Genomic DNA, 15436 nt, shown 5'->3' with positions numbered 1-15436 from the left:
TCAAGTAGGTCCATAGGAATACCTCAGCTTTTTGTTTGTAAATCAAAATGTTTCCACAATATATTATCTCAACCGATTTTGGGTTAAAGAGATCAAATTCAATCTATGTTTACATAACTTGGAGACAAGCGCCGTAAAATGACTTGGAAATGGAATGGTGTAATCCACTCTGGCCCACTTTATATCGCAGCCTAGGCTGTGGTTTCCATCTTTCGCTGTGTGGCATTGTTCCTCACTCTTCTGTTCTTCCAACAGATCACTCATCACCCACACTCACCAGCACATCTCCACCATCAGTGACTACTTCATTCACCACTGCTTCAAGTAGGACCACAGAGACATCCCAGCTTTTTGTTTGTAAATCAAATAGTTACAAAACAAATGACTTCAATGTATTGCCATATCTGATTTTTGGTTAAAGAGGTCAAATTCAATCTAACTTCAGAAACTTTGGTGCCAAACTCCGTAAAATCACCTGCAAAGGGAATGGCGTTATCCATTCCTGCCCACTTCACATGATATCCTGGGCTGTGGCTCCTGTCTTTTCGTGTGTGGCATTTTACCAACACTTCTGTTGTTCCAATAGATCACTCATCACTCACGCTCACCAGCACGGCTCCACCATCAGTGAATACTTCATTCACCAATGCTTCAAGTAGGTCTACAGAAAAACCCCAGCATTTTGTTTTTAAATCAAATTCTTTACAAAGCAAAAGGCTGCAATGTATTGTAATATCCGATTTTCAGTTAACGACATCAAATTCTTTCCATCCTCAGAAAGATTGGTGCCTGGCTCAGTAACTTCACTTGCAAAAAGGAGTGGTGCTATCCACTCCCGCCCCCTTCATTACAAATCCTGGGCTGTGGTTTCTGTCTTTTCGTGTGTGGCATTGTTCCTCACACTTTTGTTCTTCCAACAGATCACTCATCACTCACACTCACAAGCACGGCTCCACCATCTGTGACTACTTCATTCACCACTGTTTCAAGTAGGTCCACAGATACACAGCAGCATTTTGTTTTTAAATCAACATGTTTCAATAAAATGGCTGCAATGCATTGTCTTAACTGACTTTGGGTTAAAGAGATCAAATTCAATTTATCTTCGGAAACTTTGGTGACTAGATCAGTAAAATCACTTGTAAAGGGAGTGGTGATATCCACTCCAGCCCCACTTCATAGCAAAGGCTTGGCTGTGTCTTCTGTCTTCCATGGGTGGCATGTTCCTCACACTTCTTCCAACAGATCACTCATCACTCACACTCACAAGCACAGCTCCACCATCAGTGACTACTTCATTCACTACTGCTTCAAGTAGGTCCACAGAGACATCCTGGCTTTTTGTTTGTACATCAAAATGTTTCGAAAACAAATGGCAACAATGGACTATCGTAGCATAATTTTGGATAAAGAGATCAAATTCAGCTATCTTTGGAAACCATGGTGACGAGCTCAGTAAAATCACTTGCAAAAGGGAGTGGTGATTTCCACTCCTGCCCTCTTTATTGCAAAGCCTGGGCTGTGGCTTCTGTCTTCCATGGGTGGCATTGTTCCTCACATTTCTGTTCATCCAACAGATCACTCATCACTCACACTCACCAGCACGGCTCCACCATCAGTGACTACATCATTCACCGCAGCTTCAAGTACGTCCACAGAAATACCCCAGCTTTTTGTTTGTAAATGAAAATTGTTACAACACAAAAGGCTGCAATGTATTGTTCTATCTGATTTTAGGTTAAAGACATCAAATTCAATCTACCTTCATAAATGTTGGTGACAAGCTCAGTAAAATTACTTGCAAATGGAGTGGTGTAATCCACTCCTGCCCACTTTATATCAAAGCCTGAGCTGTGGATTCTGTCTTCCATGTGTAGCATTGTTCCTCACATTTCTTTTGTTCTAACAGATCACTCATCACTCACACTCACCAGCACGGCTCCACCATCAGTGACTACTTCATTCACTGCAACTTCAAGTAGGTCCACAGAAATACCACAGCTTTTAGTTTTTCACTCACAATGTTTCCATAACAAGTGGCTGCAATGTATAGTTTTAACTGATTTTCGGTTAAAGAGATCAAATTCAATCTACGTTTACATAACTTGGTGACAAGATCCTTAAAATCACTTGTGAAGGGAATGGTGTAATCCCCTCCTGCCCTCTTCACAGCAAAGCCTAGGCTGTGGTTTCTGTCTTTCAATGTGTGGCATTGTTCCTCACATTTCTGTTCTTCCAACAGATCACTCATCACTCACACTCACCAGCACGACTCCACCATCAGTGACTACTTCATTCACCACAGCTTCAAATAGGTCCACAGAAATATGGCAGTTTTTTGTTTTTAAATCAAAATGTTTCCAAAAAAATGGCTGAAATGTTTTTTCGTATCAGAATTACGGATAACAAGATCAAATTCAATCTATCTTCGGAAACCTTAGTGACAAGATCCTTAAAATCACTTACAAAGGGAATCGTGTTATTGACTCCTGCCCACTTTATTGCAAATCCTGGGCCATGGTTTTGTCTTTTCGTGTGTGGCATTATTCCTCACACTTTTGTTCTTCCAACAGATCACTCATCACCCACACTCACCAGCAGGGCTCCACCATTAGTGACGACTTCATTCACCAATGCTTCAAGTAGGTCCACAGAGAATCTCGGCTTTTTGTTTGTAAATCAGAATGTTTCCAAAACAAATGGCTGCAATGTATTGTCATATCTGAATCTCAGATAAAGAGATCAAATTCAATCTATCTTCGGAAACCTTGGTGACAAGCTCAGTAAAATCGATTGCAAAGGGAGTGATGATATCCACTGCTGCCCACTTCATAGCAAAGCCTGGTCTGTGGCTTCTGTCTTTTCTGGTGTGGCATTGTTCCTCACACTTCTGTTCTTCCAACAGATCACTTATCACTCACACACACCAGCACGGCTCCACCATCAGTGACTACTTCATTCACCAATTCTTCAAGTAGGTCCACAGAAATACCTCAGCATTTTGTTTGTAAGTCAAAATGTTTCCACAATATATTATCTCAGCTGATTTTGGGTTAGAGAGATCAAATTCAAGTTATGTTTACATAACTTGGTGACAAGCTCTGTGAAATGACTTGGAAATGGAATGGTGTAATTCACCCCTGCTCACTTTATATCGCAGCCTAGGCTGTGGTTTCCGTCTTTCGCTGTGTGGCATTGTTCCTCACACTTCTCTTCTTCCAACAGGTCACTCATCACTCACACTCACCAGCATGGCTCCACCATCAGTGACTACTTCATTCACCACTGTTTCAAGTAGGTCTACAGGGACATCACGGCTTTTTGTTTGTAAATCAAATAGTAACAGAACAAATGACTTCAATGTATTGCCGTATCTGATTTTTGGTTAAAGAGGTCAAATTCAATCTAACTTCAGAAACTTTGGTGCCAAACTCCGTAAAATCACCTGCAAAGGGAATGGCGTTATCCATTCCTGCCCACTTCATACGAAATCCTGGGCTGTGGCTTCTGTCTTTTCATGTGTGGCAGTTTACCAACACTTCTGTTGTTCCAATAGATCACTCATCACTCATGCTCACCAGCACGGCTCCACCATCAGTGAATACTTCATTCACCAATGCTTCAAGTAGGTCCACAGAAAACCCCCAGCTTTTTGTTTGTAAATGAAAATTGTTACAGCACAAAAGGCTGCAATGTATTGTTCTATCTGATTTTAGGTTAAGGACATCAAATTCAATCTACCTTCATAAATGTTGGTGACAAAATCAGTAAAATCACTTGCAAATGGAGTGGTGTAATCCACTCCTGCCCACTTTATATCGAAGCCTGAGATGTGGCTTCTATGTTCCATGTGTGGTATCGTTCTTCACACTTCTGTTCTTCCAACAGATCACTCATCACTCACACTCACAAGCATGGCTCCACCATCAGTGACTACTTCATTCACCACTGCTTCAAGTAGGTCCACAGATATACGCCAGCATTTTGTTTTTAAATCAACATGTTTCAATAAAATGGCTGCAATGTATTGTCTTAACTGACTTTGGGTTAAAGAGATCAAATTCAATTTATCTTCGGAAACTTTGGTGACAATCAGTAAAATCACTTGTAACGGCGGTGGTGATATCCACTCCAGCCTACTTCATAGCAAAGGCTGGGCTGAGTCTTCTGTCTTCCATGGGTGGCATTGTTCCTCACACTTCTGTTCTTCCAACAGATCACTCATCACTCACACACACCAGCATGGCTTCACCATCAGTGACGACTTCATTCACCAATGCTTCAAGTAGGTCCACAGAAATAAGTCGGCTTTTTGTTTTTAAATCAAAATGTTTCCATAATATATTATCTCAACCGATTTTTGGGTTAAAGAGATCAAATTCAATCTATGTTTACATAACCTGGAGACAAACTTGGTAAAATGACTTGGAAATGGAATGGTGTAATCCACTCCGGCCCACTTTATATTGCAGCCTAGGCTGTGGTTTCCGTCTTTCAATGTGTGGCATTGTTCCTCACTCTTCTGTTCTTCCAACAGATCACTCATCACCCACACTCACCAGCACGTCTCCACCATCAGTGACTACTTCATCCACCACTGCTTCAAGTCGGTCCACAGAAAAACCCCAGCATTTTGTTTTTAAATCAAATTCTTTACAACACAAAAGGCTGCAAGGTATTATAATACCTGTTTTTCAGTTAACGACATCAAATTCTATCCATCTTCAGAAACCTTGGCGCTAGGCTCAGTAACTTCACTTGGAAAAGGGAGTGGTGATATCCACTCCTGCCCACTTCATAGCAAACGCTGGGCTGTGGCTTCTGTCTTCCATGGGTGGCATTGTTCCTGACACTTCTGTTCTTCCAACAGATCACTCATCACTCACACTCACAAGCATGGCTCCACCATCAGTGACTACTTCATTCACTACTGCTTCAAGTAGGTTAACAGAGACATCCTGTCTTTTTGTTTGTAAATCAAAATGCTTCCCAAACAAATGGCAACAAAGGATTGTCGTAGCATAATTTTGGATAAGGAGATTAAATTCAGCTATCTTTGGAATCCTTGGTGACGAGCTCAGTAAAATCACTTGCAAAAGGGAGTGGTGATATCCACTCCTGCCCCCTTCATTGCAAAGCCTGGTCTGTGGCTTCTGTCTTTTTGTGTTTGGCATTGTTCCTCACATTTCTGTTCTTCCAACAGATCACTCATCACGCACACACACCAGCACGGCTCCACCATCAGTGACTACTTCACTCACTGCAACTTCAAGTAGGTCCACACAAATACCCTGGCTTTTTGTTTGTAAATCAAAATGGTTACAAAACAAATGGTTGCTAAGTATTGTCTTATCTGATTTTCGGTGGAGGGTATCAAATTCAATCTACCTTCAGAAACCTTGGTGTCAGGCTCCATAAATTCACTTGCAAAGGGAATTGTGTAATCTACTCCTTCCCACATTATAGCAAAGCCAGGGCTGTGGTTTCTGTCTTTTCATGTGTGGCATGTTCCTCACACTTATGTTCTTCCAACAGATCACTCATCACTCACACTCACCAACACTGCTCCACCATCAGTGACTACTTCATTCTCCACTGTTTCGAGTAGGTCCACAGAAATGTCCCTGCTTTTTGTTTTTAAAACAAAATATTACAAAACAAAAGGCTGCAACGTATTGTCTTATCTTATTTTCGGTAACTGTTGTGAAATCCAATCTACCTTCAGAAACCTTGGTGACAATACCCGTAAAATCACTTGCAAAGGGAATGGTGTAATCTACTCCATAACAAATCCTGGGCTGTGGCTTCTGTCTTTTTGGGTGTGGCATTGTTCCTCACTCTTGTTCTTCCAACAGGTCACTCGTCACGCATACTCACCAACATGACTGCACCATCAGTGACTACTTCATTCACCAATGCTTCAAGTAGGTCCATAGAGATACCCCAGTTCTTGATTTCAAGTTAGGGTAACTAATTCATCAGGATGTTACACGTAACTGCAAAATGGTGCACAAGGTGGAAATCTGAAATATGAAGGAAAATTCTGGATATATTCAGCTGATCAGGAAGCATCCATGGAGGGTTTTGATGAAAGTCAATGATATTGTTTATTTCTGATCCACTCTGAGTCAGCAGTGTTTCCTTATGTTAAATTAAAGGAACTGCTGAAGAATAAGTTTGGGTCTGCAAGGAGAAGTACTTTTGCAGGTATTTTAAAATGCCAGTATTTAATTTAAGTTAAAATTTAATCTTTGTTCTACATGTCTGACATAATCGTGTTTCTGTGATTCAACCTTCATTAAATTCCCTGGAGCAATGATGTAAATATGATTTTTATTACTTGTTTTTACTTTCTATTTTGCTCTCTGTGGGGCCTCTTCAGTCTGATTTGGTTGGTGTCTGAATGGCCCTTTCTGCTTGTCGTGCTCACACCAAATTCGGTCTCATGTCAGCAGATTTGCTGAAGGCTAACAAGCTTCTGTTAAAGTCTGTGGACAACTATTTGCAATGAGAATGATGTGAGCCATTCCTGAATAGTTTGTAGCAAAGCCTAGGCTCCCGTTTCTATCTATTCATGTGTTCCATGCATTATTCCTCTCACTTCTGTTCTTCCACCAGATTGCTCATCACTCACATCCTCCAACACGGCTTCTTCATCAGTGAGCACTTCATTCATAGCAGGTTCTAGTAGGTCCACAGAGATAATCCAGCTTTTTAATTTGAAACCCAAATCTTCAGAAGCCATGTGCCTAAAATGCATTGACTGTTCTTATTTTCCCTTAAAGACACCAAATTCAATCCTTTGCCAGATGCCGTGGTCACTGCTGACAAGCTCAGTTAAAGTGTGTTGCCTTGCAGAGGAGAATGCTGTACAAACCACATGCCCACAATGTTTTGGAGGGATTTAGTAAATACGAAATGATTGTAGATTTAAAGAAAATAATACAGTGCTGAAGAACTCATTTCACTGAATCCATCAGCAGCTGCTGTTTGTTTAAGCTGTTTAAATAGTCCGAATCCCCTGCCCTTTCTCTGTGGTCACCTGGATTTCAAAGAGGCAGCAGCAATTCAGGTTGAATTTCCTTGTTTTCATAGTCAGTGTTGCTTTGATGGAAATCTAAAATGAAGGGTTCCAAAAAGAGCTAGGTTTTAAGTTGCAAAAATATTAATATCTTGCCTAATGTCAAAAAAAGATTTAGGCAAATTGGGTTAATCACATTGAAAAAGGAACAGTCATCCGAACCCCTACTTTTTTAGGGACCAACAATGTATCTGAAGATTCAGTCTAATATCCAGACTGTGGTTTCTCTCTGTTGAGATGTGGTATGCACCACTCCTCACAATTTAGTTCTTCCACTCTTCAATCACACTCACCAGTATGACTGCATCATCAGTGACGACTTTATTCTGAACAGGTTCCTGTATGTCCACAGAGATGCACTGGCTTTTCACTTTCAAATTAAAATGCTTCAGGAGTGCCCACAATGCATTGCCTGTGTCTAATTTTCCTTTAAAGATAAAAATTAAAATCATTTCCAGACAGTTTTGTCTGTGCTGACAAGCTCAGTTAAAGTGTTTTGACAACCCTTTGTGGAGGAGAACGGTGCAGATCCCTCCTTCCCACTTTCTAGCATAGTGTAGGTTGTAGTTTCTTTTTGTTCAGGTGTGGTATTGTTCCTCACACTTCTTCTCTTCCAACAGGTCATTCGTCACTCTCGCTCACCAGCACGGCTCCACCATCAGTGACTACTTCATTCACCAATGCTTTAAGTAGGTCCACAGAAATACACCAGCTTTCGTTTTTAAGTCAAAATAGGTACAGACCACTTGTCTGTAAAGTTTTGACAAGACTTGTTTTTTACTGAATGATCACAGAACTGTAGAGAATTATTCTTGCTCAATCAAAAGATTGAATGATATTTTAAATTTAATTTTTTTCTGACTCAAAGTGGTCCTGTTTGGATCTCTCTGTGCGTTGTGAAGAAAATTTTATCTGTATCGCAATGCAAGTGGAATACCAAGGATTGAGTCAAAAAGCTCAATGTTATATTTGTATGTTCTGGAGGACTATATGTGTTGTCGTATAGCTTGAAGCACTTCTACTTTCATGATCCATTATGAATGGCAATGGCCTTATGGTCTAGATTCTGCCAAGCATTTATGGCTCTCACTAAACAAGGCCAACAGCATCTCTGGCATCAATAAATTTTTGTTAAATGCAGAAATCTTTACGATATTAGCAGGGATTCCCTGATCCTCTGCAACTTGGGAATTACCGTCTCTGCCTGTGGAACCGCTGAAGAAATCCATTTTCAAGTATGACTTGAAGCAAATTTTTATTGCACCGAATACCAATTAGTTACCAGGGTAACTAATTTTTCAGGATGTTACATGTAACTGCAAAATAGTGCAGAAGGTGGAAGTTTGAAATAAGAAGAAAATTCTGTATATATTCAGCTGATCAGGAAGCATCCATGGAGGGTTTTGCTGAAACTTATTGTTTAGCAGTTCCTTTAATTTAACATAAGGATATACCACAGACACAGAGCGATTATTTCTGATCCACTCCGTGTCTGTGGTATTTCCTTCCACTAAATTAAAGGAACTGCTGAAGAATAAGTTTGCGTCTGCAAGGAGAAGTACTGTTGCAGGTATTTTAAAATGGCAGTATCTAATTTCAGTTAAAATTTAATGTTATTTCTACATGTCCAACATGATTATGTTTCTGTGATTCAACTTCCATTAATTTCCCTGGAGCAATGATGTAAATATGATTTACATTACTTTTTTTCACTTTCTATTTTGCTCTCTGTGGGGCCTCTTCAGTCTGATTGGTTGGTGTCTGAATGGTCCGTTCTGCTTATCATGCTCACACCAAATTCGGTCTCCTGTCAGGAGATTTGCTGAAGGCTAACAAGCTTCAGTTAATGTCCGTGGACAACTATTTGCAATGAGAATGATGTGAGCCATTCCTGAATAGTTTGTAGCGAAGCCTAGGCTCCCGTTTCTATCTATTCATGTGTTCCATGCATTATTCCTCTCACTTCTATTTTTCCACCAGATCGCTCATCACTCACATCCTCCAACACGGCTTCTTCATCAGTGAGCACTTCATTCATAGCAGGTTCGAGTAGGTCCACAGAGATAATCCAGCTTTTTATTTTGAAACCCAAATCTTTAGAAACCATGTACCTAAAATGCATTGACTGTTCTTATTTTCCCTTGAAGACACCAAATTCAATCCATCTCCAGATGCCGTGGTCAATGCTGACAAGCTCAGTTAAAGTGTGTTGCCTTGCAGAGGAGAATGCTGTACAAACCACATGCCCACGATGTTTTGGCGGGTTTTGATAATTACAAAATGATTGTAGATTTAAAGAGAATAATACAGTGCTGAAGAACTTGTTTCATCAAATCCATCAGCAGCTGCTGTTTGTTTAAGCTGTTTAAGTAATCCCATTCCTCTGCTCTTTCCCCATGCTCACGTTAGCATCACATAGGCATCTGCATTTCAGGCTAAATCTTTGTTTTCTTTTTCTGTGTTTTCTTTGGTGGAAATCTAAAATGTAATATTGCATAACTAGGTAAGTTTTATGTTGCAAAATATTAATGTATTGCCTAAAGTCGAATAGAGATTGATTTGAAGGTGTAAACCAAATTAACCATATTGAAATCCTAATCTCAATTTATTAGGCAAGAAATAATGCATCAGGAGATTGAATAATTTTTTTTGAAAATTTGTTTTCTGAATTTGGATGATCCTGTCCAGATTGCTCTTTACAACGTAAATAATATGTCCTCTATGTTCCAATACAAATTGAATGCAAGGGTTTGAGCCGAAAAGCTCAGTGCCATCATAATCTTGCCTAGAGGATCATGTGTGATGTAATTCCCTTTTATATATGTTTACTTGAATGAAGCACATCATCATACAATATTCTTTATGAATGACAATGATATAATAGCATAGGTTCTGCCAAGCAGTATGGCTAAGAATTTACTGCTCTCAGTGAACTAGATCGACTGCACCGTTTGTCATCCACAAATTCTCATTAAAGACAGAAATCCAGGAAGTATTTTCGGCGATTCCCTGATCCTCAACAGGGCTTGGAATTACTGTCTTAGCCTGTGGAGCCTACATCTTCAGACATGACTTTAAGCAAATTATCCACATTGCTGTTGTCCCTCATAGTAAAAATTTAAGCCTTAATTAATCAGGTAACTAATTATTCAGGTAATTGCAATACAATATATTTACGATTCTGGAAATGTGAAATAAAAAAAACAAATTCTGAAAATATTCAGCAGATTAGGCAGCATCTGTGGATAGAAAGAGTGTTAACATTTCAGTATTGATGAAATATGTTTGCCTTTTGTTTATTTCTTATCTGCTGAGTATTTCCTGCAATTTCTAATTTTAAATTAAACTAACGGCTAAACAATATCCCACGACCTGAAATGGAAGTGACATTACAGGTAATTAAAAAGGCAGATGTTTAATTTTAACTAAATTTTGAAATGACATCATTCTGTTTGTTAAATTCTCCCATGCTATGATCTAAACATAATCTATATAACTTTTTTATTTCCTGTTTCATTGGTCTAATTGTTGTTGAGCTGCCTTTCTGCTTGGTACTCTCACATCAAATGCAACCTAACTGTAGAAAACTTGGTTTATGCTGACCAGCTCCATTGAACTCTGATAGGAACCATTTGCAAGGAGAATGGTGTGAACCATTCCCTCCCACTTTAAAGCAAAATGTAGGCTGTGGTTTCTGTATTTTTAAGTTTGGCATTACTTCTCACGCTTTTGTTCTTCCGACAGATCACTCAACACTCACACCCACTGGCACGGCTCTGTCATCAGTGACTGCTTTATCCACAGCGGGTTCAAGTACGTACACAGAGATACACTACCATTTATGTTTTTAAATCAAAATGTTAAAAAGCACACGTCTGCAAATTATTGCCTGTATCTAATTTTCCTCGAAAGACTCCAAATTCAATTTATCTCAAGATGCCTTGGTCTATGCTGCCAAGCTTATTTAATGCCTATTGACAATCACCTGCAAGGAGATGGTGTAAGTAATTCCTTCCCAGTTTATAGCAACGCCTTGGCTGTGGTATGTATTACTCTTCACACTTTTGGTCTTGCAACAGCTCATTCATCATTCACACTCACCAGCACGGCTCTACTATCAGTGAACACTCACAACAGGTTCACGTATGTCTACAGAGAAACCCTAACTCTCTTAAAATCGAAATTGGTGCAAACCACATGTCTGTGATGTACTGACTGCATTGGATTTGTGATGAATGATAGTAGAATCATAGAGGATGATACAGCTCTGAGAAACTAATCTCATTCCATCATCCAGCAGCAGCTGTTTGTTCGAGCAGCTTAAATGGTCCCATTTTCTATTCTTTCCCCATGGCTACCCTAATTTTAAATTCAAGCAGCTACAATTCGGACTGAGTTACTCTGTTTTCATCATTTGTGTTTCTTTGATGGGAATCGCAAATGAAGATTTCCATAACAAGTTAGGTGTTAAGTTGTAAAAAATTATTATATTGTCTATTGACAAATGGAATTTTGTTAGAGACTGTCAACTGTGTTGATCAAATTAAAACATGTATGTTAAGGGCAACCCCAATTTCTTCGGCAGCGACAGATCAAATTATTTTTTTAACCTCTGTTTTAGTCTCTTTGTACTCCTTCAAGTGATCCCCTTTGAATCTCTAATTACAATCTTTTCTACTCACCAACACAATGAAAGGGCTTGGGGTAAAAATTTATTATTGCTGTTGCATAGAGGACCGTATATAGTGTCATTACTTTTACGTAATGGCCCCGATTCTTCTGAGCAGTACGGCTGAGTGTTTACAGCTATTAGTGACCAAGATCGACTGTATCTTCTGGCATCCAGAACTGCATGGAAAAACACAGAAATCTAGAAGATTTTTGTCAGTGATTCCTTGATCCCCCACAGCATGCACAGTTACACTCTCAGAAACTATACAGAAATCTACCTTCAGACATGACTTTCAACAAATTTCCCACATTGTTATTGCATCAAGTACCAATGAACAGATAAAACCTTGTTCAGTGATGAGTGACTCATATGTTGGCAAGCTTTAATCAAAAAGTAAAATGCTGCAGTTACTGGAAATCTGAAATAAAGCACCAAATGCTGGAAGTATTCAATAGGCAAGGCAGCAGCTGTGGAGAAAGTAACAGACTTGACATTTCATGCCTGATGAATGATCATTGGCCTGAAGCAAAAATTTTCTTAATTTCTTCATAGATGCCTCCTGAGTTGCTGAATGTTTCCAGTATTTGCTATTAATGAGTTAAAATAATTGCTGAACTCAGTCTCTGGGCCAGAGAAGGAAAGTAATATTGCAGATTTGGAAACTGGCATATTGGCCTTAGGTTAGAGTTTAGAAATAGGGAAGTACTGTTACTATTGTACAGTGTATTCGTGTGGCCACACCAGAAGTTCTGTGCACAGTTTGGTGCCTTATTTAAAAATGGGTAGAGTGGCCAAGGAAACTCTCCAAAAAAGAGATTCACGAATCTAATTCCTAGGGTGAGAGTGTTATCCTGTCATGAGCAGATAAAGAATTTAGATCTATATTTTCTGGAGCTTCGAGGAATTAGGGGTGACCTTACTGAAATATATTCGATCCTTAGGGGACAAGATAGATTAGATGCAGAGATGCTTCCGCTAGTAGAAGAATCTTGAACAAGGGAAAGTAGTTGCAAAATTAAGGAGCACCTTAAAACTGAGGTGCAAAAAGAACGGCCTCTCACAGAGGGTAGCAAATCTCTGGATTCTCTCCCCCAGAGGGTTGTGAAGGTTAGATCAATGGGGGTACTTACAGAGGAAGTAGAGCCAGTTTGTAAGATTGGGAAATAGAAGGCTGTGGGGAACTGGCACGGAAGAGGAGATGAGGCCTGGAGATGGGGCGGAGCAGACAGGATCACATTGAATGGCCGGGGAGACTTAAGGAGCCAAGCGGCCAAATCCTGCTCCGGTTATGTTCTTGTGTTAAATGCCAACATTTAATTTTAATTAGACTTTGAACTTCACTCTTGATGTAATTCCATAATTGTATCCTAACCTTTATATAAAAAAAATACTCCATATGGAAAAATCTAAACAGGATCTATATTACCTGTTTTTACCTCCTGCTTCTATCTGATTGGTCGATAACTTTCCTTTCTGCTTGATACGCTCATTGGGGCTGCAGGTCCCCTTTCAAGATGGTCAGTCCAATATAACTGCAGAAGATCTGGTCCATGCTGACAAATTTGGTTAAGGAGAATGCTAGTAGCCATTCTTTTTGCAGTTTATAGCAAAGCTCGAGCTATGATATTTGAATATTCAATAGTGACATGCATTACTATTCTCACTTTTGTTCTTCCAGGCAATCAATCATCACTCACACCCACCAGCATGGCTCCAACATCAGTCACAGCAGGTTTAAGTATATTTGGTCTGCAAATTTTCTCCATCCTGATGTCTGTTATCCAATTACCTAGGACATAGGACATAGGACAGCACAGCACAGAACAAGCCCTTTGGCCCACAATGTTGTGCCGACATAGCTATTCCCTCCTACCTACAGAATGCCCGTATCCCTCCATTTTCGTCTCATTCATGTGCCCATCCAAGACCTTCTTAAAAGCCCTCAATGAATTTGCCTCCACCACTCTTTCAGGCAATGCATTCCAGGCATTCACCACTCTCTGAGTAAAAAAACGTGCCTCTGACGTCTGTTCTGAACCTACCCCCTCTCACCTTAAATGAATGCCCTCTGGCATTGGATTGCTCAATAATGGGAAAAAGATATTGCTTGTCCACCCTATCTATGCCCCTCATAATTTTATACACTTCCAACAGATCACCCCTCAGCCTCTGCCGCTTCAGAGAAAAGAGCCCAAGTTTGTCCAGCCTTTCCTGATAGCACATGCCCTCTAATCCAGGCAGCATCCTAGGAAACCTCCTCTGCTTCCTCTCTAAAGCCTTGGCATCCTTCCTATAATGAGGTAACCAGAACTGCACACGATACTCTAAATGTGGCCTAACCAGAGTTCTATAGAGATGCATCATAATTTCTTGACTCCTATACTCAGTACCTCTATTAGTTAATGCAAGCATTCCATAAGCCTTCTTAACCACCCTATCTACCTGTGTAGCCACTTTCAATGAGTCATGGACTTGCACCCCAAGGTCTCTCTGCTTTTCAACACTGTTAAGGCTCATGCCCTTTAGGGTGCTCTGCCTCTTGACATGAGTTGTACCAAGGTGCAGCACCTCACATTTATCTGAGCTAAACTCCATCTGCCATTTCTCTGCCCACATCTGCAACTGATCTATATCATGATGTATCCATCGCTAGTCTTCTACACAATTCACAACTCTACCAATCTTGGTATCGTCTGCAAACTTATCAACCCATCCATCAACATACTCATCCAGGTCATTTATGTACATCACAAACAGCAGAGGTCCCAGTATGGATCCCTGCGGAACACCACTACTCACAGGCCTCCAGCCCAATTAAATCCCTTCAACCACCACCCTCTGTCTACTACGGGCAAGCCAGTTCTGGATCCACACAGCCAATTCTCCACTGGCCCCATGCATCCAAACTTTCTTGATTAACTGATGATGTGGGACCTTGTCAAATACCTTACTGAAGTCCATATAGATGACATTCACAGCTCTACCTTCATCAATCTCTCTCATCATCTTGTCAAAAAACTCATCCAGGTTAGTAAGACACGACTTGCCCCGCACAAAGCCATGCTGGCTTTCCCTAATCAAGCCATTGGATTCCAGATGCTTGTATATCCTATCTCGAAGAATTTTCTCCAGCAATTTCCCGACAACTGACGTGAGACTCACCGGTCTATAGTTCCCCGGATTTTCCCTTGTTCCTTTCTTAAGTAGAGGAACAACATTAGCCACTCGCCAGTCTTCTGGGACCTCACCTGTGGTCAAAGAGGACAGAAAGATACTGGTCATGGCCCCAGCAATTTCCTCTCTTGCCTCCCTCATTAACCTGAGGTATATCTTTTATTACTTTATTGCTTGGAATTTTTTCCCACTCGAATGTCCTTGAGCTACACTCTTGCTCTTTTGCGTTGGGACAAAATGCATACATTTTCAAGGTAGCCTGCACTTAGTTTACCCTGGAAAGCCACGTGTTATGTAATTCCTTTCACAAAGTTTCCAGGAATAGAGCATGAATTGTCTTAATCAAGAGTTTAAACGAGACATGCAATTGTCACTCCCAGTTTTGAGCTTCCACCGGGTTTCCAATTGATCATACCCATCAACATAATTCCAACAGTGACCATTTTATTCACTGAATACATACGCATACCTTTTTACTCCCTCAATTCGTCAATATTTATGCCTGATGA

The 15436-nt window shown here is 40.2% G+C and overlaps 1 protein-coding gene across 21 annotated transcripts in view; it reads left to right on the top strand.

The window, feature by feature from the left end:
• The window catches only part of ptprc (protein tyrosine phosphatase receptor type C), a 178271-nt gene that overhangs the window by 95046 nt on the left and 67789 nt on the right, over positions 1 to 15436 (top strand). For 6 of the 21 annotated variants that reach the window (XM_052010907.1, XM_052010913.1, XM_052010915.1 and 3 more), the window contains 2 exons: positions 7702 to 7770; positions 10826 to 10894. The exons of 4 other annotated variants lie outside the window; for them this stretch is intronic. In XM_052010907.1, coding sequence (XP_051866867.1) covers positions 7702 to 7770; positions 10826 to 10894 — 138 coding nt within the window. Of the gene's footprint in view, positions 1 to 5855; positions 5925 to 7701; positions 7771 to 10825; positions 10895 to 13431; positions 13486 to 15436 lie in introns of all 21 variants that reach the window. 11 more of the 21 variants (XM_052010923.1, XM_052010919.1, XM_052010917.1 and 8 more) reach the window with 5 other exon arrangements.

The sequence above is a fragment of the Pristis pectinata genome, chromosome 3 (genome assembly GCF_009764475.1).
Source record: "Pristis pectinata isolate sPriPec2 chromosome 3, sPriPec2.1.pri, whole genome shotgun sequence".
Lineage (NCBI taxonomy): Eukaryota > Metazoa > Chordata > Chondrichthyes > Rhinopristiformes > Pristidae > Pristis > Pristis pectinata.
The sequence above is the reverse complement of the archived record's forward strand: the minus strand, read 5'-3'. Positions and strand labels throughout refer to the sequence as shown.